General features: G+C 40.0%; 1 protein-coding gene across 1 annotated transcript; it reads left to right on the top strand.

Moving 5' to 3' along the window:
* The first annotated feature begins 4,202 nt into the window (after window positions 1-4,202).
* Window positions 4,203-24,072, top strand: PLRG1 (pleiotropic regulator 1). Its single transcript, XM_075090982.1, has 15 exons — window positions 4,203-4,325; window positions 6,165-6,271; window positions 6,505-6,647; window positions 7,699-7,752; window positions 9,304-9,397; window positions 10,373-10,463; window positions 10,558-10,659; window positions 13,712-13,804; window positions 14,138-14,287; window positions 14,411-14,512; window positions 15,018-15,120; window positions 15,708-15,816; window positions 17,344-17,483; window positions 19,936-20,129; window positions 21,148-24,072. The coding sequence occupies exons 1-15, from the start codon at window positions 4,317-4,319 to the stop codon at window positions 21,205-21,207; spliced, it is 1,551 nt and encodes a 516-aa protein (XP_074947083.1). The 5' UTR covers window positions 4,203-4,316; the 3' UTR covers window positions 21,208-24,072.
* Window positions 24,073-24,860: the final 788 nt, after the last annotated feature.

Raw genomic sequence — 24,860 nt, 5'->3', positions numbered from 1 at the left:
TGCTTGGTTTAGGCCTTTTTCCTGTATTCATGTAAGCAGAATACATGTTTACAGAGCTCTTGTAAACTAAATGGAGATTCCCGAAATATGAAAACTGTTTAACCTGGCTGGTTTAATTATTAAACAGCTTGGACCAAAATCAGCCGTGGCTCAAGGAGCTCTTACGCTACTGAATTTGAATCCTTGCATAAGGATATCACCAACACTATTAGATTTGGAAGAACACAAACTCCTCCCTACAGGCATTAATGAAATGTGTGTAAGGCCAAAACTGATGTCATTAATATGATATTTCCACTTGAAGATGCTGGATAGGGTATTATCACTGATTCCAGGCATCTCCTAACCTTAAATGCAGTTTCACCCCCATGTACCTCTGAGGAAAGTTCAGTCACCCTCATCTTCCCTATAAGGAAGGGACATTGTGATGCTGAACCCTTGCCCAGGACTCACAGGTAGCTCACGGTACAGTGGAAATGAAACAAGGTTTCACTAGTCCTGAGCTAGAAACTTAGTCCTAAATAATCCTGGCTCAGTCCAAACAAATCTTAATTAGATCTTAATTAAATGTACAATATTTGTCCTAAATCCGTTCTGAAACCATCACCATGTTCTGCAGTAACTTATGGTGCCCTTCTTCAGTCATTAAGTACTCTTCACCCCCCTATGAAGAAACACGTCTGCATCTGTGCAGAAGGCGTCAGGGACCAGATGATGGGGGTTGGCGTGGGACCCCCAAGCCTGCTGCAGAGCCCCAGCACAGGAAACCTCCAGGCTTCAGATGGGACTTCCCCTATGAAACTCAGCCTTTGACCCTCCCAGCTTCAGTACTTTTCATTGCCTTCCCCAAGAGAGTTGGGTGGTTGTGTCTCCCTAGGGATTTACCATGAACAATATACGCATGTCTTACCACAGCAGGTTTGCGGCTTTGTGTCAAATGGGCAGTTGCCCCAGGATGGGGATCATGCGGCCGCTCAGCTGGTAAGCTGAGGACTTGTCTGCACTGCAAAGGTTTTGCCTGGAGAGTTTTATCAGCAAAAAACCAGTCTAAATCTGGAATTGCATACCGAGCAATCTGTACTTGCAAATATATGTAGAAAAACATTTTGGCAGCAGAACTTAATCTATATTAGTTAGCACTCCAGTTATGAGATGTGATTTTTCTCTCGTGCTTGCAACCATTACAGTTAGGCTGATACTTTCTAAGGATTGAAAGAAGACTTATGAACAATCAAAACCATGGCTTAAATTTCTTCTAAAATATGTATTGAAAAGGCTTTCTCTTCAAAATAGGACACCTAATCTTTTTTTCTTCATATTCCCTCCTCCAACTGATATGGTTAATGAGAAGCTGTTCCTGGACTTAACGTGGCAGTGATACCATAACACACCTGCTATTAGGAACTGTAATAATACAACATGGACCTGATGATGTTCCAGGACATCCCTTTTTACAGTATTTTTCTACTGAAAAGGCACTTACTGGCAGAAGCGTGTGTGTGCGTTTTTAAGAATGACTATTTGCTTGCTGCCCCTTGTGTTTGTTGTGCCGACCTGCCTGTCAGTGGTGCAACCCTCTTTACACAAACCCCTGTCCGATGTCAGATGAGTCATGGTCACTGGATCGTGGCTCTTCAGAGGTGAATGTGCCTCCGAGGCGGTCTTGGAGTGGGGGAACAGAACCTTCTTGGTCCACAATGAACTGCAATGTTTACTAAATTAAATTTAAAATTGGCAGTTGATTTAGAAATGTCCTTTTAAATAACTAGTGGTGTAATAGTGTCATACATGAAAAGAATACTATGACCTTAAATGTTCGCCTCTGGTGAGGTGAACATCCTAATTTCTTGCTTTTACTGGTAACAAATATTACTTCAAAGGTTTCTCATAAATGAGAATTAATGCTATCTTGTTCTGGGAGCAAGTAAGTTCTTGAATATTAATGAGTGGAGCTGTTCACTTTGGCCTTAAAACAGCACTAAAAGCGCATGCAATCTACTAGTCACTTTCTTCTAAATAGTAATTTATAAAAAATTACATAGTTTGTTGTTTCCATAATTGTGAATGTAGCTGACATGCAAGAAGACATCAAGTTGCTGCATTTAACAAAATAATTTTAAAAGTGCATTAATATTGCTGACATGATTTATTGAAGTTCTGGGACTAAATTTCACCTTAGACTAAATCTTCTAGAAAAAAAGAAATAATTACAGAGATTAATTTGTCCTCTGATCTTCTAAAGCATTACAAGGACACCAGGAAATAAGCTAGGATGATAAATTGCTGAGGGGACTATTTACTTGTAAAAAAATGAGAACAACTACAGGGCCAGGGTGAACACTAATAATGATTGTAATAAACAGCACATATAAGTGAAGCTTTCTTACAAAATATAAATGGAGAGTTTTTTTCTGGGACTGCTATAAGCATCTCTATTTCAAATTTGCTTTCCTTTAAAAAGGCAGTAAAAATAGGCCTGATTTCTTTCAACAGACAATAGAAAGGGAACAACTGTATCATGATACTTTATATGTTGCCAGAGATTAGCCCTTAAACCATTTCCACACATCAAATCCACTAGTCAGTCAACCAACAGTCACCAGGCACACATTACCCTGTGTGTAAACTTAAAAAAAAACCCCAACAACCTGTTTGAAATCCCTTGCCCCCAATACCTCCTTTTAAACTTTGTGTACCTCCAGTCTAACCTCACCACCCCAGGAGGACACAACAGACTTGCCCCATTTGGACACACTGCCCCATGGAATTTGCACTCTAGGTTGCACTTTAAGCAAGGACAGACGTTGCTCCCCCTCCTCGAGGTGCCACGCTGACCTTTACTGGAAGCTCTGAAACCCAGTGGGGATCCCCAGCGTCACCAGTGGGACTACTGAAATAGGTCCTCATGTTAAACATGAAACCTGGCTAGTTTGGCTTGAAACCAAGCTGGCAACACTCCTCTGCTGTTGGCGGTACAACGTAATGGACATCTCAACCCCAGACCAGGCACTGGGGATCATAGCCACTTGGAGCACATTTCTAGCTATCCCTGTATCTCGAATGACTAAATATAAACCACAAGTGCAGCCACCAGAAACAATCCACCAGCTCTGGAAAAGAGAAGAGATGGTCATTATGTCAAGCAGGCAATTCACGTGCCAGAAATAAACCCAGGCTGGTGCCATCCTGTGGCCAATGAAGAGGATAGGTGTGAACAAACAGGTGTTGCACTCGACTATTTTTAGCCCAAATCAGTCTGCAAACTGTTCACAGCTCAGGCATGGAGACAGATGTAGTAAGTGGCTGGTGTAGGGGTAAACAAGAGCAACATGACGGTGTGGCTGCAAAAGATACACTTGCCAAATCCCATCTCTAGCTGGTGAGGACAAGACTTCCTAAATTTAAGAGCAGATGAGCATAAGCGAAGAAAGGAGGTGCCTATTTGCAATTTGCACATATGCATTTGGTTATTCTGTTTATGAAGGCAAGTGAAAAATCTGCTGGACTATCAGGATACATTTTGAAAAGAACTACAGCCCCCCGCCCTTTCACAGCACGTGCTTTGCCGTGAGATATAGGGGTTGCCGGCTCATTCGTGCACAACACCAGTCTTCATTGAAAGGAGGTCCTGTGGACCTAAAGATGCATTTTCCGAAGGACAGTTATCAGGTATAACGGTTAACATCCCGTACCGCACTGTTTTCTCTTGTTTAGAGGTTGCATTTCAGTCCTATTTTCCACATCCCTCTAACTGTGTGTGGTTCCCCGGACAGGCTTTATCCTTGAGGACTCACGAAGAAAACAACACTTAAAAGCTGTAGCTGCACGACCCAAAACAACTGCAAAGGCCAAGGATTTCTGCAAAATCAGGCTGACCAGAGCACATTCAAGCCCTCAGCCTGGGGAACCATTGCGTGGGCGTCAGCTACTCCCTCATCGCTCCGGGGCAGGCCTAGTGAAGCGCCAGGTGCCTTTCAGAAAGCGGAATATTGCGCTCTTCTGGCCGGTACCCGCTACTGCTGTTTCGACGTCGCGGGGGACGCCCCCAGTGTCCCGCGTGGGCACCGCCCCCCGCCCGGACCTCACGCCCCGCCGGCACCCGCGGGGCTAGAACCCCCGGCCCCCGGTAAGCCCCGCCCCCGCCGCTCTCGGCCCCGCCCCCTGCCCCGCCCCCTTCCCCGCCCCGCCTCCGTTTGCCGATCCCGCCCCTGGCGGACGCTCGCGGTGCGGCGCTTCCGGTGCGGAGCGGGACGGGCGGCGGAAGCGCCTCCATATCGGTTCGCCGGGAGCCGCAGCGGCGGGAGCTCGCCGGCGCCATGGCGGAGGTGAGGCGAGGGGCTGGGGTGCCCGCCGCGTCCCGCCACGCCGCTGGGCCACTCACCTCTTCCCTGCCTCGCCGTTGAGGCTCCCCGGGCGAGACAAGGGAGCGGTGCCGGGGCAGCGGGGCGGGTTGGGCCGGGCCCGTGGCGGGGCCGGGAAGCTGTACCGGGCCACGGGGCGATGCGCGCACACCCCCCGCCTCACACCAGCCCTGGTGCGGAGGCGCCGCTCTGGGGACGGGAGGCGACGGGAGTGTTTCCTGGCCGGTGTGAGGGCCTCTGCCTGCGGGGGCGGGGGTGCGGGGCCCTGCGCTCGGTGGTCCGGGGCAGGAGCGAGCGGCCGTTTTGCTGTGCCAGGCTTAACGGCGGGGACGGAATCGGGGCTGGGGGCTGGGGAGGCGGTGCGGTGATGCCCAGCCCCTGGTGGCCTGTTGGCTTTATCAGCTAGTCAGGAAAACGGTAGCTTTTTTGCGAGGGCTCGGAAGCAGAGCTGGGGAGAGGGCCACTGTTTTTATAGGCCGTGGGGTAGTTACTGTGGGGTGAATGTCGTGCGCTTCGAAAGGCAAGTGTTGCTGTCAGCGTGGAAGAAGATACAAAGGCTGCTGCCCCCTGTAACGCCTGTTTCTTACACAGTGGTGCCTCTGTCAAAAAATATTTGTAGATGCTTCTTCCTTGTCGGGGAGGCATGGTCTTATCTACTAGTGTGGTGGTTTCAACTGCTGCTGCTAAATAGTAATTAGCTACTGTAATTCTTATTTCTTTCTCCAGTTGTATAAAATTTCTGACCCAATTCCAAATGCTGGTTGGTGGGTTTTGTTTTTTTATTTTTACCACTTAATATCTGGAGGTTGTAGGAGCTCACTGAGTCAGAGCAAAAAAAACTTTGTGTAGGTGCTACCGAGTTAGGGGGGTAACAGCCATCACAAAATGGGTCAGTGAGTGGACAGCTTCCAGGGCAGGAAAATAGAACCTACAAAGGTCTTAACAGGAAAAGCATCTGTAATGAATCTTGGAGACTGGGCAGCTGAGTGGTATCAAGTGCTGAAAGTTATTGATATAGCTTCCAGCTTGTTGTCATTTTATGACATACAGAACAAATACAGTTATGCAGAGAGCTTGGTGTTGTACCTAAGCAAGCAGGCTGAGATTTCTAATGATTTTTGGTTTTTTGGTCCATTGGGAAGAAAATGTTAGTAAAAACCCTTAATTATGCTGTTGATAAACAAATATTCCATCTAAGTTGGTAGCTTTTTAATGCTGCTTGTTAGTTCCTGAATGAGATTTTAAGTATGTTTTGATTTTAGTAACAAATAAAAATTATGAAAGGAAACCAGTTTGGTCAGGTTTGATCCCAAGTTTTATTTCGTTAAACTGTGCTGTGCTTACATGAAGTGACACTGTGCACAGAAACTGATGATTGCTCCTGTTCTTTTTTTGGTGGTGGTGAAATGAAATTTATAGGAATGTTTTCGGAATCGGTTGCTTTATTGCCTACCTATAAAAACAGAACTGGAAGGCATGAGGGAAAAATTTTGCACGCTCATGGATCTGTCACGTAGATGCCAGTGTAGAAAGTTTGATCAAAGTTTTTGGCTTGCTTTTCAAAGGCTTGGCAGTTTCTAAGAAAGGGAATGTTATTTTGAGTAAACACTGAATTAAAACAGTTAAGAGAAACTTAATTTTTTTGTTTCCAAGAAGAGCGGTGCTTTCTGTGAACAAAATAGTGCTGTATCATCTAACAGTACTGAAGCCTGAAATTGCTATTCAGTTCAATTTATGTTTCCACTTTCAATTTTTCATTTAGTTATGTCCAAATGTATTTAAATACTCTTTTCTTTATTTTAGGAAGTCCAAAAGCACTCTGTGCACACACTTGTGTTTAGATCTTTGAAGAGAACCCATGATATGTTTGTAGCTGATAATGCCAAGCCTATCCCACTAGATGAAGAAAGGTAAGTACTGCAATCAGTGGGTTACCAGTATGCCTCAAAGTTTTGAATTATGTTAATGAAAGTTCCATCTGAGTCAGAAGTTCAGATGTTTCTGTAGAGTTAACAGTGCAGTCTTGAGGGAAGAAAAAAAACCATTAGAGCTGTGAAGTAAGTTGTGTAAAACCTCTAAAATATTTCAAAACTTAATTCAGAAATTGGGGTTTCATCAGTATTATGGTTTACTTTTCCAACAGTCACAAAGTAAAGATGGCAGTCAAGCTGCGGACAGAGTACGGCTCGGTGTTACACATGCCTACTCTTAAAGAAAACTTGAGAGAGAAAGGAGGCCCAAACACCGGGGATCCTTATGGACACAAACAGTATTCTGGAAATCAAGGTTAGTTTGGTCTTAGTGGTATATTTGTCCTGTCTTCTGTGACAGTCTCACTGATGTAAAATCTGAAGAATGCTGTCCAATGTTAATTCATCAGAGATAAAGATGGAAATCAAAATACCATTTTTTCATTGTTTGGTATTTTTCTTGCTAGGGTCCACAGGAGGTGATTCAGAACAAGGGAGAAGTTTTTTTGAAACAAAGGAGTAATAGGATGCTGTGAATTTTTTAAATTCATTAGTAAAACGAGCAATTTTTATGGCAGCATTAGTGTGTGCTGTACTTAGATGTTAGAAAGAGATCAGTAGTGTATTTATTCTTTTTAGAAATTCATGATGGTCAAGGATGTGCTTTTTTGTTTTGTGTGGTTATTTTGTTTATTTTTAATTTTGTTTCATATAATTTTTTTGGACTTTCTTTAGCTGTGCAACTATTAAACCAGAAAACTCATTAAGTCTGGGTTTTTCCATCCTCTGTTTGGTTATATGTAAAATGTGTCTGTATTAGGTAGATCCCATACAGAAACTTATCTTCTAAAGAATGCCAAATGCCACCTTATTTTAGCTAAGATTTTTTTTCCAAGGTACTTTATTTGAAACTATTCTTGACAGTGAAAGTTGTTGAGAGATAATGCAAAATTTTTTAAGAAGAGCCTTTCTCTTTTTCTGTTACCACATACAATCAGTTGTCTTGACTAGCTTAGGTTTCGGGCACCCGTGCTATTTGTGTACTTGAATCCTTTTCCATGGTATCTACTTCAAAGGCATCGTTGGCAGTATTAAGATTTTTCGCTTGAGAGAGAGTCCCTCTTAATAACAAGTGGCATCACCATTTTGAAAATGTTATTTTACTCGTGAGCTCTGGAAAAATGAGTTAACCAGAACAAATGAAATTAATGAAGGTGAGAAATGTCTAAGTGAGTACCTTAGCAGCAGAAACCAGCAATTGCTTCTATGTATGACCTGCTCTGTTTTCCTGTGTTTCCTGGGTGAGTCCATCATTTGCAGTGCAGTATAAAATGTCATCATTAATAAGACATTTTCTTGCTCTTTAGGACAAGAACTTGAGTATTTGATAACTGGTACACATCCATACCCACCTGGTCCTGGTAAGTACAATTTTGTGAGTGCTTGCCTGGGATTTTTGCCTTCCTGTAAGAACTAGGCATCCTCTGTCCTAGCAGGAGCAGGCTTCCTCTTGCTGTGAATCTGTGGCTGACAGTAGTGGAAAATGCCATTGAAGTCTCTCATAGTATCAATGCAGAGTTTTGTGGCTGACAAATGTTCTGGGGTAGGAGGAGGATTTAGGTACAGATGCAGCGTCTTCTCACTAAACTTCAGCGGACGTGAGCTTGATGTGAGTTGGTCATTCATTTTTGAGATTTCACCTCCTGTGGTAACATCACAAAAATGTTCTAGGAATCCCCTCTCTGGATTGCGGTCCCCTTTCTCTTGGAGAGCTTGCCAAGACCCACAGATCTCTGGTGCCCCCAGGCAGAGCTGCTCTTAGAATTTTGTTGTGAACAAGGAGTGGGGGTTCCAGCTAGACAGAAGTTGAATGAAAAGAGGGAATGTATCCTGATTTTCGTCACCAGAGCAGAAAGGTGTAGGTATTGCCACCTTGCTCTGAGAAGGAGACATTAGGGTCTAATAATTTTAGTGTCATTTGGTTTTGGCTGTGCTTGGAAGGGTATGTTTCTGCGTTGTTACATTGGCCATTGCTAATTGTTACTGTTATTGATCAGTCCTCTCTCCTTGCAGCAGTTCAGTTTTAGCTGTTGGTCTTTTACTGTTAGTACTTAAGTTTATTACAAGTATGGTGGGAAATGTGTTGTGGCTTGATTTGTAAGTTAAAAAATGTGAGTGTTCAATGGACCCTCAGCTGTTTAAAAAAAGTGCATAGTTGACTTAACTGTGGGGACAACTCTTGTTCATGGAGATTTCATGAAGTTCATGGTTCTTTTAATAGATTCCTGTTGTGTGGTTTTAAACTGGGCATCTCACCCAAATATTGTCTTTGTTGTCAACTACCAGAACTTTGGCTGGGAAAAGAATAGAGAAATGGCAGAGGAGTAAATTTGCTAGTCTGCACCAAAGCTACACTTTGCAAAGAGTTTTAATTTTTTTAAAGAAGCAACCTGCTGTTGTTAGGATGAGGTTATAAATTAAGTTGTAATTCTGAAATTCTCACTGCAGTAAGGCTACAACTTTTGTAGTTCTGCCACCACTGCATGATGCCAACCACCACATACAGATGACACAATAAACTGCACTGAAGAACCTAAGTTAGCAAATACTTCTCAAGATCATGTTTATTTTTGTAACTTCCATAGCAGTTGAAGCTGGATAAAAAGATGAATGCTGTTCCCAGTTAGGCTTTTTTTGTTTCCAATGACAGAATAATAGTTTTCTGCTCTAGAAATTGTGTACCTACATATATAGTAGAATCAAGGTGGAAAGGATTTGGGCCAAAATAAAAAGTTCAGTAGATTTGGCTCGCATGTGAAAACAGTGTCATTGAATGATGGGATTTACTATTACAGGTGTCTGACAAGCCCTCCTTTGCAGGTGTATGTGTATATATGTGCTTATGTGATATACTTTTCTGGATTTTCTTTTTAATAGTCGTCTCTGCTTTTGCTGTGTTACTTTTTTTCAAGGTGTGGCTCTGACAGCAGATACTAAGGTCCAGAGGATGCCTAGTGAATCTGCAGCACAGTCCTTAGCCGTAGCGCTTCCTGCTTCTCAGTCCAGGTACTGCTGCGTTACTTTATTTATGCTTTTTGTAATCTATGGAAATTTCAGGGCAAAATACAGAAGTCAGGATAAGAGCTACTTTGAGTATTTTGAATATTCTAACTTATAAAATAGTTAAAGAAACTACTTTTAGTGTGGCCAGGCATCATTTTTCTGTACACTTTTTCTTGGATGTCACAAGAGACAATGGGTGGAAGTTGGAACAAGGGAAATTCTGTCTAGATACAAGAGGAAAAAGTGGGGTTTTGTTTGTGGGTGTCTTTTTGTAGCAGGTTGACAGGATTCCTAAACACAGTTCACCCAACACATGATATTGGAAAAGCACAACAGTATTTATTGCTCTATTACAGCCTTGCATAAGCAGTTACTAGCATATTGTTTTCACTTTGTGAGAGTCTAACCCGACTATGCCTGAGACACCACTGAGCAGGACGGTGACCATTAGCGGGGTCATCACAGAGAAGGGAGATAGGTGTGGCACCTTCAGGGAGTCCCCTGTTGTTCGTAGGGTGTGCTCTGTGTCCTCTCTCTCTCTCTGCTTTGAGCCACCCCTTTTTATACCCTCAGCAGATTCAGTGCAAAAGTACTGACTAGGTGTTGCCGTACACGTGGTCAGCACATGCAACAAGGCCTGCCAAGTCCATGCTCTGACAGCTAACAGCGCTCCTGGATTGCAACAACATATTGTTAATAACAATCCTCCCAGTTCCCTTCTTTAAGGTCACATTCTCAAAGCTGTGTTCAGCTTGTAATTCTTCCGTCGTGGCCCTACATGGACCGTCATCTAAAATCCCTCACACACTTTTACCCTGGGGTGGTCAGGCACTGGAACAGGTTGCCCAGAGAGGTTGTGGAGTCTCCATCCTTAGAGGTGTACCATACTCGACTGGGTGCAGCCCTGTCATACCTTATCACTTACCCAGTGAAAGACAAAGATTATTCCAAACCATCAACCATTTTCATTCAACCTAGGCTGGATGCAAATCGGACAGCTGCTGGCGTTGGTGATATTTACAGGCATGCTGGAATATCTGAGCGTTCACAGCCTCCTGGGATGTCCGTGGTGAGTTTGTCACACGTAATGTAAAAAATACCTAGTGTTTTAGGCAAAGAGGTAAGTTATAAAGCATAAAAGTAATCTTCCTTTTAACTTACAGGCTATGGTGGAAGCTGGTGGAAACAAAAATTCTGCACTAATGGCAAAGAAGGCTCCCACCATGCCCAAACCTCAGTGGCATCCACCTTGGAAACTGTACAGAGTAAGTTACGAATGTATGACATGAACATGCCTATGAAAGTAAATGAATATTTTATGTTCTATAGAGGCCTCAAAGCATGATTTTTGCTCCTCATTCACAAAAATGAAATAAAATGAAAAGTGAGTTGTATATGTACACTCCTTAAATAACAAAGAGATTGGATTACAAACATTCTTCATTCTATTTAGTAAATTGTTTATATAGGTTTAGCTGTAGTATGATAAATTCATTAAAGAATTTGGTTTTTTCTTTTCTAGTCAGATTCTTTGGTAGAGGAACTCAAAGAAAAAGTGCAAAATTTGAAATTAATGGCAGGTTAAACAAATACTCTAGCAATGCTAACATAAAAAAATTGTCTCCAAAAACACTTCAAGGAGTCAGTGTCTGAGTTAGCTGACTGCTTTTAATTGCTGTGAAAATGAGTGGGGGGAAAAAAGCTGAATGCTTCAATCACAAATTACCTCTGCAGTTTCGATTGCCTGACTTCTAGTCTTGTTCTTGACTTGATCTAATTTGCCTTTTAATTTTCTTAGGGAGTAATAATAGCCGTTTCCCAAAAATCTCATCTCATCTTTAAACATTTTGGTGATGAGCATGGTGGGGGAGCTGAGTTGAAGGGGAAATCTCTAAGCATGTGTATTGGTTCAGACCTCTGACTTCTCAGGTGCATCTGTTTGAATGTGTACATATCTTCTTTTTTTGATTTCTCTAAGGGGCTGATTCTTACTATGAAATTTAAGCAATTTCATATTTTGTCTGAGGGTGAATATTATTTTAGGAATGTTGGGCTTCCCTGATATTTAAAAAATCTCATTCTCTAGTATAATTGTATTGTTTTAGCACTGTTTATCTAAATATAGCACCATATGTAGGCATTTAAATCTTCAGAAGAGTCGTGAATGCTGTATTACTCATAAATCTTAAGGCTTATCTTAAAAAGTAGTTTTTTGAAAAAACTTGAGCTCAAAGCAATATATTGTAGAATCATGGAACGGTTTGGGTTGGAAGGGACCTTAAAGATCATCTAGTTCCAACCCCCCTGCCATGAGCAGGGACACCTTGCACTAGATCAGGTTGCTCAAAGCTCCAGCCTGGCCTTGAACTCTTCTAGGGATGGGACATCTGCAACTTCTCTGGGCAACCTGTTCCTGTGTCTCACCACCCTCATAGTGAAGAATTTCTTCTTTATATCTAATCTAAATCTATCCTCTTTCAGTTTAAAGCCGTTACCCCTTGTCCTACCACTACATGCCTGTGTAAAATGTCCCTCTATAGCTTTCTTGTAGGCCCTGTTCAGGTACTGGAAGGTTGCCATAAGGTCTCCCCGGAGCCGTCTCTTCTCCAGGCTGAACAACCCAAACTCTCTCAGCCTGTCCTCATAGGAGAGGTGCTCCAGTCCTTGGATCATTTTTGTGGCTCTCCTCTGGACTTGCTCCAACAGGTCCATGTCGTCCTTATGCTGGGGGCCCCAGAGCTGGACACAGTGCTCCAGGTGGGGTCTTACAAGAGTGGAGTAGAGTTGGGGAATCACCTCCCTCACCCTGCTCGTCACACTTTGATGCAGCCCAGGGTACAGTTGGCTTTCTGGGCTGCAAGCGCACATTGCCAGGTCATGTTGAGCTTCTCATCAGCCAACACCCCCAAGTCCTTCTCCACAGGGCTGATCTCCATCCCTTCATCCCCCCGCCTGTATTGATCCTGGGGGTTGCCCCGACCCAGGTGCAGGACCCTGCACTTGGCCATGTTGTACCTCGTGAAGTTCTCATGGACTCACCTCTCAAGCCTGCCCAGGTCCCTCTGGATGGCATCCCTTCCCTCCAGCGTGTCAACCAGTTTTTCTAAATACAGCAGATTAGAATGTGCTCTATACAAAAATTAAGGCAAATGTTTGAAAAAAAGGGCACCAAAATAAACCCACGAAAGATTTAAGATAAACAAATGAAAAATGACTACTTGTGGCACTTTCTTTTCAGAGAACATAAATACAGTTCAAGTCACTGTACTGATTCCACACGTCAGTAGTTTTAGTGCAGGTTTGCTGTCAAAATCCTTGTTTAACAGGTCAAAAGCTTGTTCAAGCAACTCAGAAGTAGAAGCATAGCTGGACCACCAAATGTGGGTTTCATCTTAATCTATGGCGTAAGATCTACATTTTAACTGGTCTTCTGAAGCTGAGTTTAAAGTAATTTGTGAAAGTTAGGGACTTAAAATAGGTCAGAGAATTTGTTTCTTAGATATCTGACCTGGAAATGCCTCTGTTCCTAGACTATGAAGAAATCTAGACAGCTCTGTGATCTCATCTAGTCAGAAGAATCCACCTCAGCTTTTCAAAGTATTTCTGCCTTATTTCTGCTTAAGAACTTTTGGCGTGTTTTAAATTTTTTTTTTTTAAATGAGCTGTGTGACAGTACATGAAGTTTGACATCCAGTGGAAACAGCTATGGGTTTTGATTTTAGCTGTCTGACTTTGGAGAAATCAGAGAAACAGAGAGATTGCTGTAAGCAAGCCATGTATCCGTAGAGCTTTTCTTTTCTGGTGAGATCCACCTCCAGTACTGATTTTGTTACCCGAAGGTCTCCAACATGAAGGAAAAGGAGGTGGTGGCATGCTTTAAGAGGTAGCTGTTATATGGCAATGTAATTTAATAGTCAAGATTTTATATAACTGTTCTTTAACTATTATTGTATAAGCACTATACAGCAGCATAAGGAACTTGTGCTTAAATAGTGTCTTTCTCTACAAAGCCTCAAGTGTTTAGCCAGTGTTACAGACTCATTAAGGATTTGAGAAAGTTGCTTATAGGAGCAGGGTCTTTCTGTAGAGCAAGTTCCCCAAGTCTAGTGTATGACATGAATTTCTAGTAGTCTTTTTGTTTAACTGAAGTATAGAAATCAAGCTTTCTTCAGGACTAATGCCACATTTCACCTTTTTGAGGAGCATGCATTTGTTGGTGAACACTAACAAATTCCAGTTTGGAGAATGAAAACTATATCGATAGATGTATGTGTGTTGTTTACTTCTGATTTAGAAAAATTTTTGTTTTTTCTAAAGGTTATCAGTGGTCACCTGGGGTGGGTGAGATGTATTGCAGTAGAACCAGGAAATCAGTGGTTTGTTACTGGCTCTGCTGACAGAACAATTAAGGTAAGAGGTTGGAAGAAATCACTGACAGAGTTGGGAGTGTTTGTTTCCAAGGGCTGAAGATTTCTTAAAATAAGAGAACAGAAAAATTTCTTGATTACTGCTTGCAGAATAATGAACTGCAGAACATTTTTTCTTTTATTATCTAGTCATAAAGAATTTGTGAAGTATTACTTCTTGATTTCATTTATTACATGGTAATAGCCAGAGAGCAGATATTTGTTGTTGTCATTTCGAAGTTAAAATGCACCAGGATCAAGTACGTCTAGGCTGTTTACCCAGACTATCACCATGTAGCTTTTATCTGTCTACCTCAGAATACCTATTTTGATGCAGATTTGGGACCTTGCTAGCGGCAAATTGAAATTGTCTTTGACGGGACACATCAGTACTGTACGAGGGGTGATAGTAAGTGCCAGAAGTCCCTACCTCTTTTCTTGTGGAGAAGACAAACAAGTGAAATGCTGGGATCTTGAATACAATAAGGTAAGCTGTAGTTTCTTTAACTGGAATTAGTTGGTGGTGGCAAATATACAAATCAAAGCATCTAGAATATTCTTTCAAATATCCAGTTAAAGTGTGTGTATGGTGGTTTTTTTACTCATCTAGGTTATCAGACATTACCACGGTCACCTAAGCGCTGTCTATGGTTTAGACTTGCATCCAACAATAGATGTACTGGTAACATGTAGCAGAGATTCAACAGCACGAGTAAGTATAGCACTGTTTCGTTTTAACATTTTAATACATCAGTGTGTTTCAACATCTTCCATTTGTAAAAGTGAATACTTACCAAAAGTTAACATAAATCAAGATGAAAATGCTAAGATGATTTAGGTTAACTTTGTCTTCCATAGTCAATAAAACTGAAGCCTGAATACACACAAATGCAGTGTCACTTCAGGAGAAAGTTTTAGTTCTTAATTTAGTAGGTAGACTACATAGTATATATAGGATCACTTAGTACTTAGAAGATGGTATGGTTTTAATGGTGACCTTGTTATCTGCATGTCTAGAAATTCAGTGGCAGGCTCCCTGCTCCCCTTGAAATTTGTCAGCTGAGGCAGTTGTGTGATGAGTTGTTGGATGAAAAATACAACCTAAATACCATTGTTTAATCTGTAGAACTATGGTAAGGAATTCATGTAATCACCTAAAATACATTGAATATGCACCTCTTACTGACCTCTGTGAGTTATTCACTGTGAATTCATAGATTTGGGATGTGAGGACGAAAGCCAGTGTGCACACACTATCGGGACACACAAATGCGGTAGCGACAGTGAAGTGCCAAGCTGCAGAACCACAAATTATTACAGGTATAGTGGGTATGGTTTCACAAGAAACGTGACTGAAAAGCCTGATCATGAATGTATTGTTCGGTAATTATGTGAGGTTCATGTTAATTTACTCAACTCTTCTTACTAGTTTTCTGTTGAAAACGGGCCATTCCATGGTTATTTCATACTACTAATGGTATGTTTAAGCAAATATAGCTATGCATCATTTCAAAGTTTTTCTGCACTTCCTTTGTTTCTGGTGTTTACGTTGTTTGTTGTGATATGTATTGAGACCTGCATTTTCTGTGATATTTCACAATTTTCCCCAATTCAGTTAAGAAGTGTCCAGTAACATGGTTAAATATTATGCTGTTCTCCTTTCCCATTATGTAAAAGTTTAGCTTTCCTGTGTAACTACTTAGTTGTTCTTGAATTTCAAGTAAAAAGACTATTACAACCCAGCATCTTTCTCGTCCGAGGGGGAATTAGTGTCATATTTTCGTAACAGGCATAATATTTTTGTCTCTTTCACATATAAAGTTTTGGCTGCCTTATCAAAATAATAATGATGATAGAATCAATATGGTAGTTTCGACTATTTTTGTTTTTTTTTCTTTTCATTGTAGGCAGTCATGATACTACCATACGGCTCTGGGATTTAGTGGCAGGAAAAACTCGTGTTACTTTAACAAATCACAAGAAATCTGTAAGAGCAGTAGTGCTGCATCCAAGACAGTAAGTTTTCGTCATTGTTTTACGCTTTCCCAGTTGATAACATTGGGTGGTGACAGAACACCAATGTGAGTGATGATTTAGCACAGTAGGGCATAGTAATGTGAAAAGGTAATGAGCTTAGAATGCTGTAAAAATGTACCTATCAATTCTCAAATATCTTCATTACACTGTGCTACCAAATTGGGCACTGGTGAACATTAGTAATCCTGAGAATATCTTATACCCCACAGAACTTATATATGTGCCTTTGATGCAGTCCTTGAGAAATTAGTGACTCTGGACTTTGCAAGGTTAATAATAAATATATAACTGAATGATAGTTAGCAGAAAGTGAAGTAGTTTTGTTAAAGGGTACACGTGTGAATAATGCTAAAGGAGATAGTGATTGCTACAGTGGGGTTTTTTATTATGCGCTTCACTGCACAAGACACTTCATTCTAACTGGCCTTAAAGAAACTTCTTGAGTATTTAATCTATGAAGGTGGGTGTTGTTGGCAGTGCTCTGAATTCAGATACTATATTTCGATGCTTCAGTAGTTGCCTGTTTGGATAAGTGCGCGTTAATGGAGAAAAGGAATTCACAGACTGCAGTACTTCTCCACCTTCAATATTTTAAAACAAAATTCTGTCAGTGCAGAAATTCAGAATCTTTGATATGAATCACTTCTGGTACAATCGATGTGTCTGAGAAATTAGTAGAGCTTCATGCTATGCCTGTTAGCTGTAGCAGAGGAAAAAAACCCTAGTTTTACTTATATTCTGCAAAAAGAAACCCTGTAGTTTCAGATTCAATGATCATACCTCTTTGAAAATAACCTTGGAGTGTTTTTATCAAGCAGTACCAAATGTCAGCGTAGCATTTTTATAATTCAGTATTTCTGTTTTTTTAATATTCTAGTATTTTTCCCTAATCTATTTTGTTATTGAAGGATCTGTTAAATCGACAGCAAATTGCTTAGATGCTTTGGCAACTGAAAATATTCCTACAGGCTTTTGTGTGTGCTACCCAAATAACCTTGTGACTGCTTGCACATGTTAATGAAGGAATTGATTATTTTAGGGTAACTCAGTAAACAAATTGTTTTTCATAGTTCACTTTTTTGCAGTGTTTTGTTCTTGGTTATATAGTTTTGGAAGACTAGCCCATACTGGGTGTTTTGTTCTGTTTGGGGTTTTCTTTTTTCCCCTGATACCTTTGCTAATGATGCCCTTATACATGAAAATTTGCCAGAATAAGAACTGACAAGAACTGAGTATGCATTTTTTGTGTTTGTTTCCATATTCATGTTCTATACGGCATAGGATTTATAAAGTTTAGGTAGTCTGTGAAAAGGAAAGGAAACAGTAGATATAGGTAATTCATGGTTTCATAAAATTGCTTCATTTTATGTGGAATAAAAATGTCAGAAGAGCAGTTTTAGTGTTAAGTAACTTTGCGACTAGCATTTAACAGTAGTCAATGAAGGGCTTTCACTACCCCTATGGCTTTGTTTTGAACTTTAATATACTGTGCTTATTTTCTTCCAGTTACACATTTGCATCTGGTTCTCCAGATAATATTAAACAGTGGAAATTCCCGGATGGAAACTTCATTCAGAACCTCTCTGGTCACAATGCTATTATCAACACACTGGCCGTAAATTCTGATGGTGTTCTGGTCTCTGGAGGTAAAAACAAGAAATACATGTTCATTTTTCCCTCTCCATTCCCCCATGTATATATGGCTGGAGGTCCTTAGGAAAAGACGCTCGCTGAGCTCTCCTTTATCTGGGCCTATAAGCCTGCTACAGCTGCAACTTCATTTTATAGTGAGTAGGGCCACTTTTATTCTCTTGGATGTTACTGAGCTGCATGCACAAAGATGTACTTGAGAGGACTTTTAATCTGCAGCAGGGAATAGGTTTCCTCTTCTCAGTTGGCTGCTGCTGCAAGGCTCCAGAGTCCATCCTCTACGGTCTCCTGAGTCTCAATCATTTGTGTCCTCTTGGGAGTGGTGTGGAAATTAGAAGCTGCCTGGGAGACATCTGGTTCTCTGGTTCTTTGGCTGCTCTCTGTTGGTAACATGTTGATGCAGTGAGAATCAACAGAGGATATAGAAACATCTTGTTAAAGCTTGCTGTACCGTTTAAATGTGAACTGTTTCCCAGTGTTTTTTTTAATGCACCACAAATGCAGCAATGTTGTCTCAAAGTTTCTTGCACGCACTTGCTGATGTTGTATTTGTGTCGTTTACAAGATTGATAGCTAATCTCCAAATTTTATTTGACTCTGTGAATCAAAGCGGTGCTTACTCACCAATATTATATGTTCAAGCATTCGGCAATTAAGAAACTGGCCACTTGGCTCCAGTGCCTGTGGGAGGATTTTGTCTATTGTGACACATAGACTTTAATTCTTACACTCAAAAGCTTCAAGAATTTCATAATCATCTGATACGTTAGAGTATTGTTAGTAGTCTGTGACCCACCAAAGTCTTGGAGTTACGAGTTTGTATTCGTGTATCTGTATTGTGGGGGTGGGAGGAGAATCCTGAATGCTTACTGTATCCGATTGTGAATAATTTCATGTAAGAATTTTATCTTATATTGCAGGTGGCATTTCTGAATATATTAGTTTGTGGCTTCATCATGAGATTGTCCTGGGAGAGCTCTAGCAGTCAGAGGAAAGTGAAATAAGAGGCTAGACTGTGTTGCTCCATGTAACTTGCAGAGCCTGAGTTTCCACCTGTTGGTTTGCTTGTCTAATCTTTTGTGTAGCTGTAAACAAGGATGGGACTTAATTCACAGCATCACATGGGATAAGATAGTTTAAGATGGGTTCCATGAGTTTGCAGAAGCAGAAACTTATGAAAAACATATCTCTGTGTGTAGCCGGAGTATTAAAAAAAAAAAAGTATCAGTTATGTTACACTTTGGAACACTGAAATGCATTTGGTCCCATGTGCTCTTGGTCCCATTTGATATAATATGTCCTATAGGCTAGGGGTGTGGAGTAAGATGGAAATAAGCAGGAGCTGGAAGATAAGCAGGGTAAGCTGACAATATAATTAGCTATGTTTCAAGTAAAGGGAGCCCTTGATTTTACAATTTAGATGAAGTGCTATTTGACAACTAGTACATTCATAGTGAGAGCAAGAACTTGACAAAAGACTGGACTGGGCTTATACTTCGTTCTTTATTGGTTTGAAGACACTCCTAGAAGGTCTTTGTAGGACTTTGCTAGTAGTAGTTGAGGCTTTAGGAAAACTTGTTCCTTCTCCACATAAAAAAAGCCTATCACTGTAATATTATTTGTGACTTTTCTAAGAATGAAAATTTGAATATTGATAACCCCCCTTTTACATCCTCATGCTATCTACAGCAACTTCAGAGAGGTTGATGCTGAGTTAAAATAAGTTGAGGTTACCTTAGTGTTTTATTCTAGAAACATGTGGATTTCTTGTCTAGCTGGCAGCTGTGGAGAAACTTTTAATAGATCTGTTTGGCTAGATAATGCGCTGGGAGGGGTTGTGGTTTTTGTTTTGTTTTGGGCTTTTTTTGTAACTGTGAAAAATTGCTTTGAGAGCATCCTTCTGAATACAGAGTACAGATTGCTGTGAATACCCTGTAGCTGATGCCAGTAGCAGTAATACTGCAGTGTTTTAAACTGTGTTTGAAATAGAACCTCTGCAAACATTAAGCCTATGTTCCATTACAGACTCCTTCATGTCTGTAATCTGTTTGACATGGTGATGCCTCTTTGTTCAACTTCAGTGGAGCTACTGTACAGGGAGCTTGATATTCAGAATGCCAGCCCTTACTGTGCTTCTCAAGCAACTTGCTGCAGTTCCCTTGTGATGTAGTGTATTATCTCTCTGGGTTATGTGATGCAAAACTGGACGAGACTCTGAGGAAGCTTCCATCAGCCGTCTTAAACACAATCAGCCTTTCTTAACTGAAAAGGAAACAAGTAGAAAATGGGAAACCTTTTAGGGTGTACTGAGCTATTCTGCATGAATGTTATAGCTGATGTATTACTGATGAATTAATTAGCTGTCCATGACACTGTATTCTTAAAAAACTGATAATAATTAACTGGTTAAAATACCAAGTATGTATGTTTTTTTTTGTTTGTTTTTAGCTGATAATGGTACTATGCATCTTTGGGACTGGAGAACTGGGTACAATTTTCAGAGAGTACACGCAGCTGTACAGCCAGGCTCTTTGGACAGTGAATCAGGAATATTTGCTTGTGTTTTTGACCAGTCAGAAAGCAGATTGCTAACTGCTGAAGCTGATAAAACCATAAAAGTATACAAAGAAGATGATACTGCGGTATGTCAAAGTGTCTTCTTAATGGATTTGCACGAAATAAAAAAATTTCAAACAAATGTTATCAATAAGGGTTGTACACAGACTTGTGTAATCCATTTTGTTTGAAAGCAATGTGTACGTACCAAGAGGACAGCAGCCAGTTTCTGCACTCCTAATTTCTTATTAACTGCTGTAGAACAAATAAGCGTCAGGTCTGTCAACTCTTCTGCAAAAGTCCTTTGTGATACAGTTTGGAGAAATCTTAGTACAGTAATGTACATTGCGTTATGAGGCCAGTAGGAGACTGGTTGTATTCATTGAAACATAATAATTAGCAAAAAGATTACATTTTAAAGATTTATTTTACTTCTGTATATATATGATTTGATTAGTCATTTGCCTTGACAGTTTTTAGAATTCAGAGTAAATAGCTTATTTTCAAACTGTTATTCTCAAATCTGAATCCAGTTCCTAATGGTGAGGACAATAGATGATTGTATAGTTTGTTGGAGTAGGTCTTCAATATAAAGAATGTAAGGGTTTTTATTAAGCCTTGGAAATTTTGCATTAATTAGACTTGGAGCAACTCTTAGATATAAAGTAATGACTGCTTATCCATTTTGCAATTGGGCAAACTGTTGACTCTGTGGCATCTGCCAGTACTGATGTAGATACTGCTGGAAGGACTGGCTCTGGAATTCCTTCCTGTTCCTGTGTGTTGATTACTACAGTGTTTCTGAAATGCCATTGGCAACCTATTTTTGTCCTTGCTGGGGGGAGGGGGACGACCCACCAAAACAAACACACAAAGAAACCAAACCCAAAACAGAACAAGTCTTGTCCCGTACTTCAGACAGTGGGATGGTGTAAAATTTCATTTGGGTAAATTAATTAATTACATAGCATATTAGGTAATTATAATATTACATATGAAATAGAGTATCTATACTATGTGAGTAATATTTTAAACTAAACCCTAATTGCAGGCGAATTTCAAGTTTAAAATAATCCTTATGAGATTTTTCTTTTTTCTTTTTAGACTGAAGAAACTCATCCTGTCAGCTGGAAACCAGAAATTATCAAGAGAAAGCGATTTTAGTGTGGCAACATACTTACGCTGTAATTTTGTTTTGTCTTTCCTGAGAAATGCCGTCACATTTTGTGTTGCCTAGAACAGGAGCAGGAAGTCAGCTAAGTCATTGCTATTTCAACATGTTTTATAATAAATTTGATTTCTTTTTTCTTTTGTCCTTTTTTTGTGTGATCCCAGCAAAACAGTTGCAGCTGTTAACATTCTCTTTGTGGAGCATGTATAGTTCATGAAAAGGATAGATGTGCAGGTGGTTGCTTTTTTATATGAATCTATTGAGTATAAGTCTAAAAATATTTTGAGTCAGCTTTTCTGAAAGACCCTTGCTTGGCACCAAAAATTAATCGCAAATTTATGCATAGGAGCCATCTACTGGAAATCTCTTGTGATGCTTTTAGATTTTTAGACCAGTATTGTTTACTGTACATATACTAAGTATATACTGTAATGGAACAGTATATATACTAAATTAGAGTATTAGAGTAATCAAGAAAGAAGCAGGACAACATAATAAAAATGCAGTTTGGTTTATAAACAAAGCCACTGAGCATTGCCAGTCCTGTGTTGTTGAATGAAATGGATCCTCAAAGTGTTTCTTTCCATAGGAAAGCTTTCATATGCAACTACTCATCTTCACTCATTTTGTTTCGGAGTGGGCCTTTATAGCAAGGACCACTGCAAATGATATTGTTCAGTCATTACAGGGTTAGGACTAGTTGACTTTCCTTGTAACTCACCTCTTTGTTTTTTCCAGTTTTCTGAAGTGTATATGATGTTAGAGTACAGAGAACTTTTTAAACCGAGCTCTAAGAGGGAAAGCTCTTAAGCCATTTCGGCCTTCATTTTACATGTTCCTGTCTCCCCATGATCTTATGAAGGAATTTAAAATAAATTTAAAAATATTACTGAAAGATAATTTGTACCCCTGAAAGGACAGGTCTTTTCACTGTGTTTACAAACAGTCCCATAACAAACAGCAAACAGGTAAGCCTTGTTGCTACAGCTTATCTGTGATGTCTATGCTGCTCTAAAGCACTCTCTCTTCGTGGGGGGAGAAAACTGTTAAGTCATCAAGCCATTCGGTTGTTGGCAACTTTGGTGGCATTAATAGCGGCAGTGGCAAATGTCAGGCTGGGTAGGTGCTGAGAATTGTTCTGTGGCCCCAGCATTGATGGTAAGCAGGTCACAATAATTACTTCTGCTCTCTGCCAGTCTGACTTCTTTCAAATCTGGGATTTATGTTAGAGAAATGACAGTTACTAGCAATGTAACTTACAAAAAGCTAGTAAAACCAAGTGTCATTTATATTATGAGAATTTTTGTCTTTTATGATGCACAGGAGGTCTTGCATTTAAAATCCAAATGTTTGACTATCGTTTTAAGGCAGTCTGCGCTGCATAAATAACCGAGTTTCGGTTGACAGCTATTGTCTGAAGCATCTTCACAAAAAAGGAAGGGGAGTATTTGGCATTTACAAGTTGGATTAAACATCATCTATTTGGATGATAATTTGAATTTTTCTAGATCTTTACTACAGCTGTTTTCATGTTAACTAACATAACAGGGAAAAATACAGGTTGTGGCTTATGCATGTTTTATGCTGCTGCTAACGCTTCATTCCAGAAATTGTTGAAACATTGGTGTTACACAGAATTTTCTTGCTCACAGTGAAATCCTCTGTAGGAAACCAGAGGGGAGAGGAATAACTTATTGAAAAAGGGGTGGGTTTTGGTGATGGTGTTTTGGTTGGTTGTTTTTTTTTTTTTTTGAGTATCTATTTCTTTTGATAATTTGGAACCAGGAAGGACAAGTTAGAGTCTTTGGCTCACAGTTCTAGCACGTCTCTCTACTGGCGCTTTCCTTTAAAAACCGCATTTATTCCACTGTTTATTGCTTTGAAGAGAGATTAGAAAGTCTCCTGCAGAACCTGTGTTTCTTCCCTGGACTTCTGCAGCAATCTGCTAGCATGGGGCAGTGGTTGCCAGGGCATTCTTGTGTCCTGGGTAAAGATTTTGTTTGCAAGCTAAATCCTACACATTATTATTTGGAATAATACTTCTCCTTTTTGGATCTATAATGTGCTGTCCCAGTTCTAAGTGTGATTTTTTTTTTTTAATTGTGATGTTTAACACTTCATTTGCATGTTAATTTCTTTGCCATCAGGTGGTTTTTTTCCCACTTGACAGAAATGTATTATCACACATACTTCTGAGTATCATTTACGACATGTCAAGGTTATCAGATTTCATTTAAGTGCTTCTCTAGTGCAAAGTAAGCCTAGACAGTGAGTTGTGATACACATATCTGATTGTGTAGGACATTGTGACATTAGATTTGTCCACGTAAGTCATAAGATAGAGCAAAAGAGGAGGATCTGGTCCATTGGATATATTTTCTGTGCTTCTGGAAAGTGTCACGCTGCAGTGTCAGTTAATGTTGAACTGGAGTCTAACCTCAGAAAATTATTGCCACTTATTTCATAAAATTTGATGTTGTCTCCTGTATATGATCAAATCATACACATTTCTACCACAGACCTTGGGTTTTGTTTTATACTGTACATAATTGCAGAGAAGTAAGAATGTTTTTTGATTGTAACATAATTCAAAAAAGTGTAACTGGTAAAAGTGATAAATTTTAAGATCACTCTTTACTGTATACTAAAGCATACAGTGTAAGCTGCGCAGCTGGAATGCTGTCATTTGCCGGCAGCGTGAAGGTGGTGCAGAACAGTATGTCTTTGGCAACTTAAAGGCTTACAGAAGTAAATCTTTAATAGCCAATTTCTTTTTAGTCCTGTTATGTAAGAATTAAAGTGCTATGCCTGATTTAAGTGACAGCAATTTAGCCATCAATAAAACCTTCAATACAGTATGATTTCATGTCTTTTTTCCAATTTTGGGTTTTGTAGTAAGAACCAAAAATAATGAAATACGTATTGAAAGTTAAAGTAATTTAGGATTAAAATTGGTGACTGCTTCCCATAATACAGTGAGAAACAGTTTTGCAGACCAGCTGTAATGGAGGAAGGAGGTACTGATGGCTATTTACGAAGAGCTTCCTATCTGCGTGAAGGAACGCAGATTGTTCTGCAAAGCAAATGCAGGATTGTTCATAAATTTTTCTCTAACATGTTTAAAAAAAAAAACATCAAAACTTCTCTGGAGTGAAGTATGAGGTCTAGGACAGGTTCTGGATGGCAGCTGTGTGGGTGGAAAAAGGCTTAGAGTTAAACTAATTTTGGTATGTCTTACTGGGAGCAAATTAAAGGGGTATTTCTGTCCATGGAGCATAACTGCAAATTTGGTCACGGTGAAATCAATGGGAGTTTTATCGTTGATTTTTGAAGTCAAGATTTCATCAGTGGGGTGCCTTGTTTTGTTTGTTTTCGGGTTTTTTTTTCCTCAAGTAAGCTGGAAAAGCTGTCAGTCTGGTACATCATGTATATAAGTATCCACCCAAGGTGCATTTTTTTTTTTGTGCACAAGACACATTCTTTTTGAGACGAGGCTTCCAAATTTTTATTCATACACCTAAGAAAAGGGTGAGGACTTGGAAATTAATGAATGCCAGGAAGCTTGATGAGCTGAAAAAAGTCGACCTGCAATTTTGTTCTGTAAAATTTAACACTAGATTAGCAGGACTTGAAACTACCATAAATA

The sequence above is a fragment of the Phalacrocorax aristotelis genome, chromosome 4 (genome assembly GCF_949628215.1).
Source record: "Phalacrocorax aristotelis chromosome 4, bGulAri2.1, whole genome shotgun sequence".
Taxonomy (NCBI): domain Eukaryota; kingdom Metazoa; phylum Chordata; class Aves; order Suliformes; family Phalacrocoracidae; genus Phalacrocorax; species Phalacrocorax aristotelis.
This window is presented reverse-complemented; position numbering and strand designations above follow the sequence as displayed.

Coding starts and splice junctions, on each gene's coding strand:
- PLRG1 (XM_075090982.1), top strand. Junction 17,484..19,935: donor TGGTGTTCTGGTCTCTGGAG/GTAAAAACAAGA, acceptor GTTTGTTTTTAG/CTGATAATGGTACTATGCAT. Junction 20,130..21,147: donor ACAAAGAAGATGATACTGCG/GTATGTCAAAGT, acceptor TTTTCTTTTTAG/ACTGAAGAAACTCATCCTGT.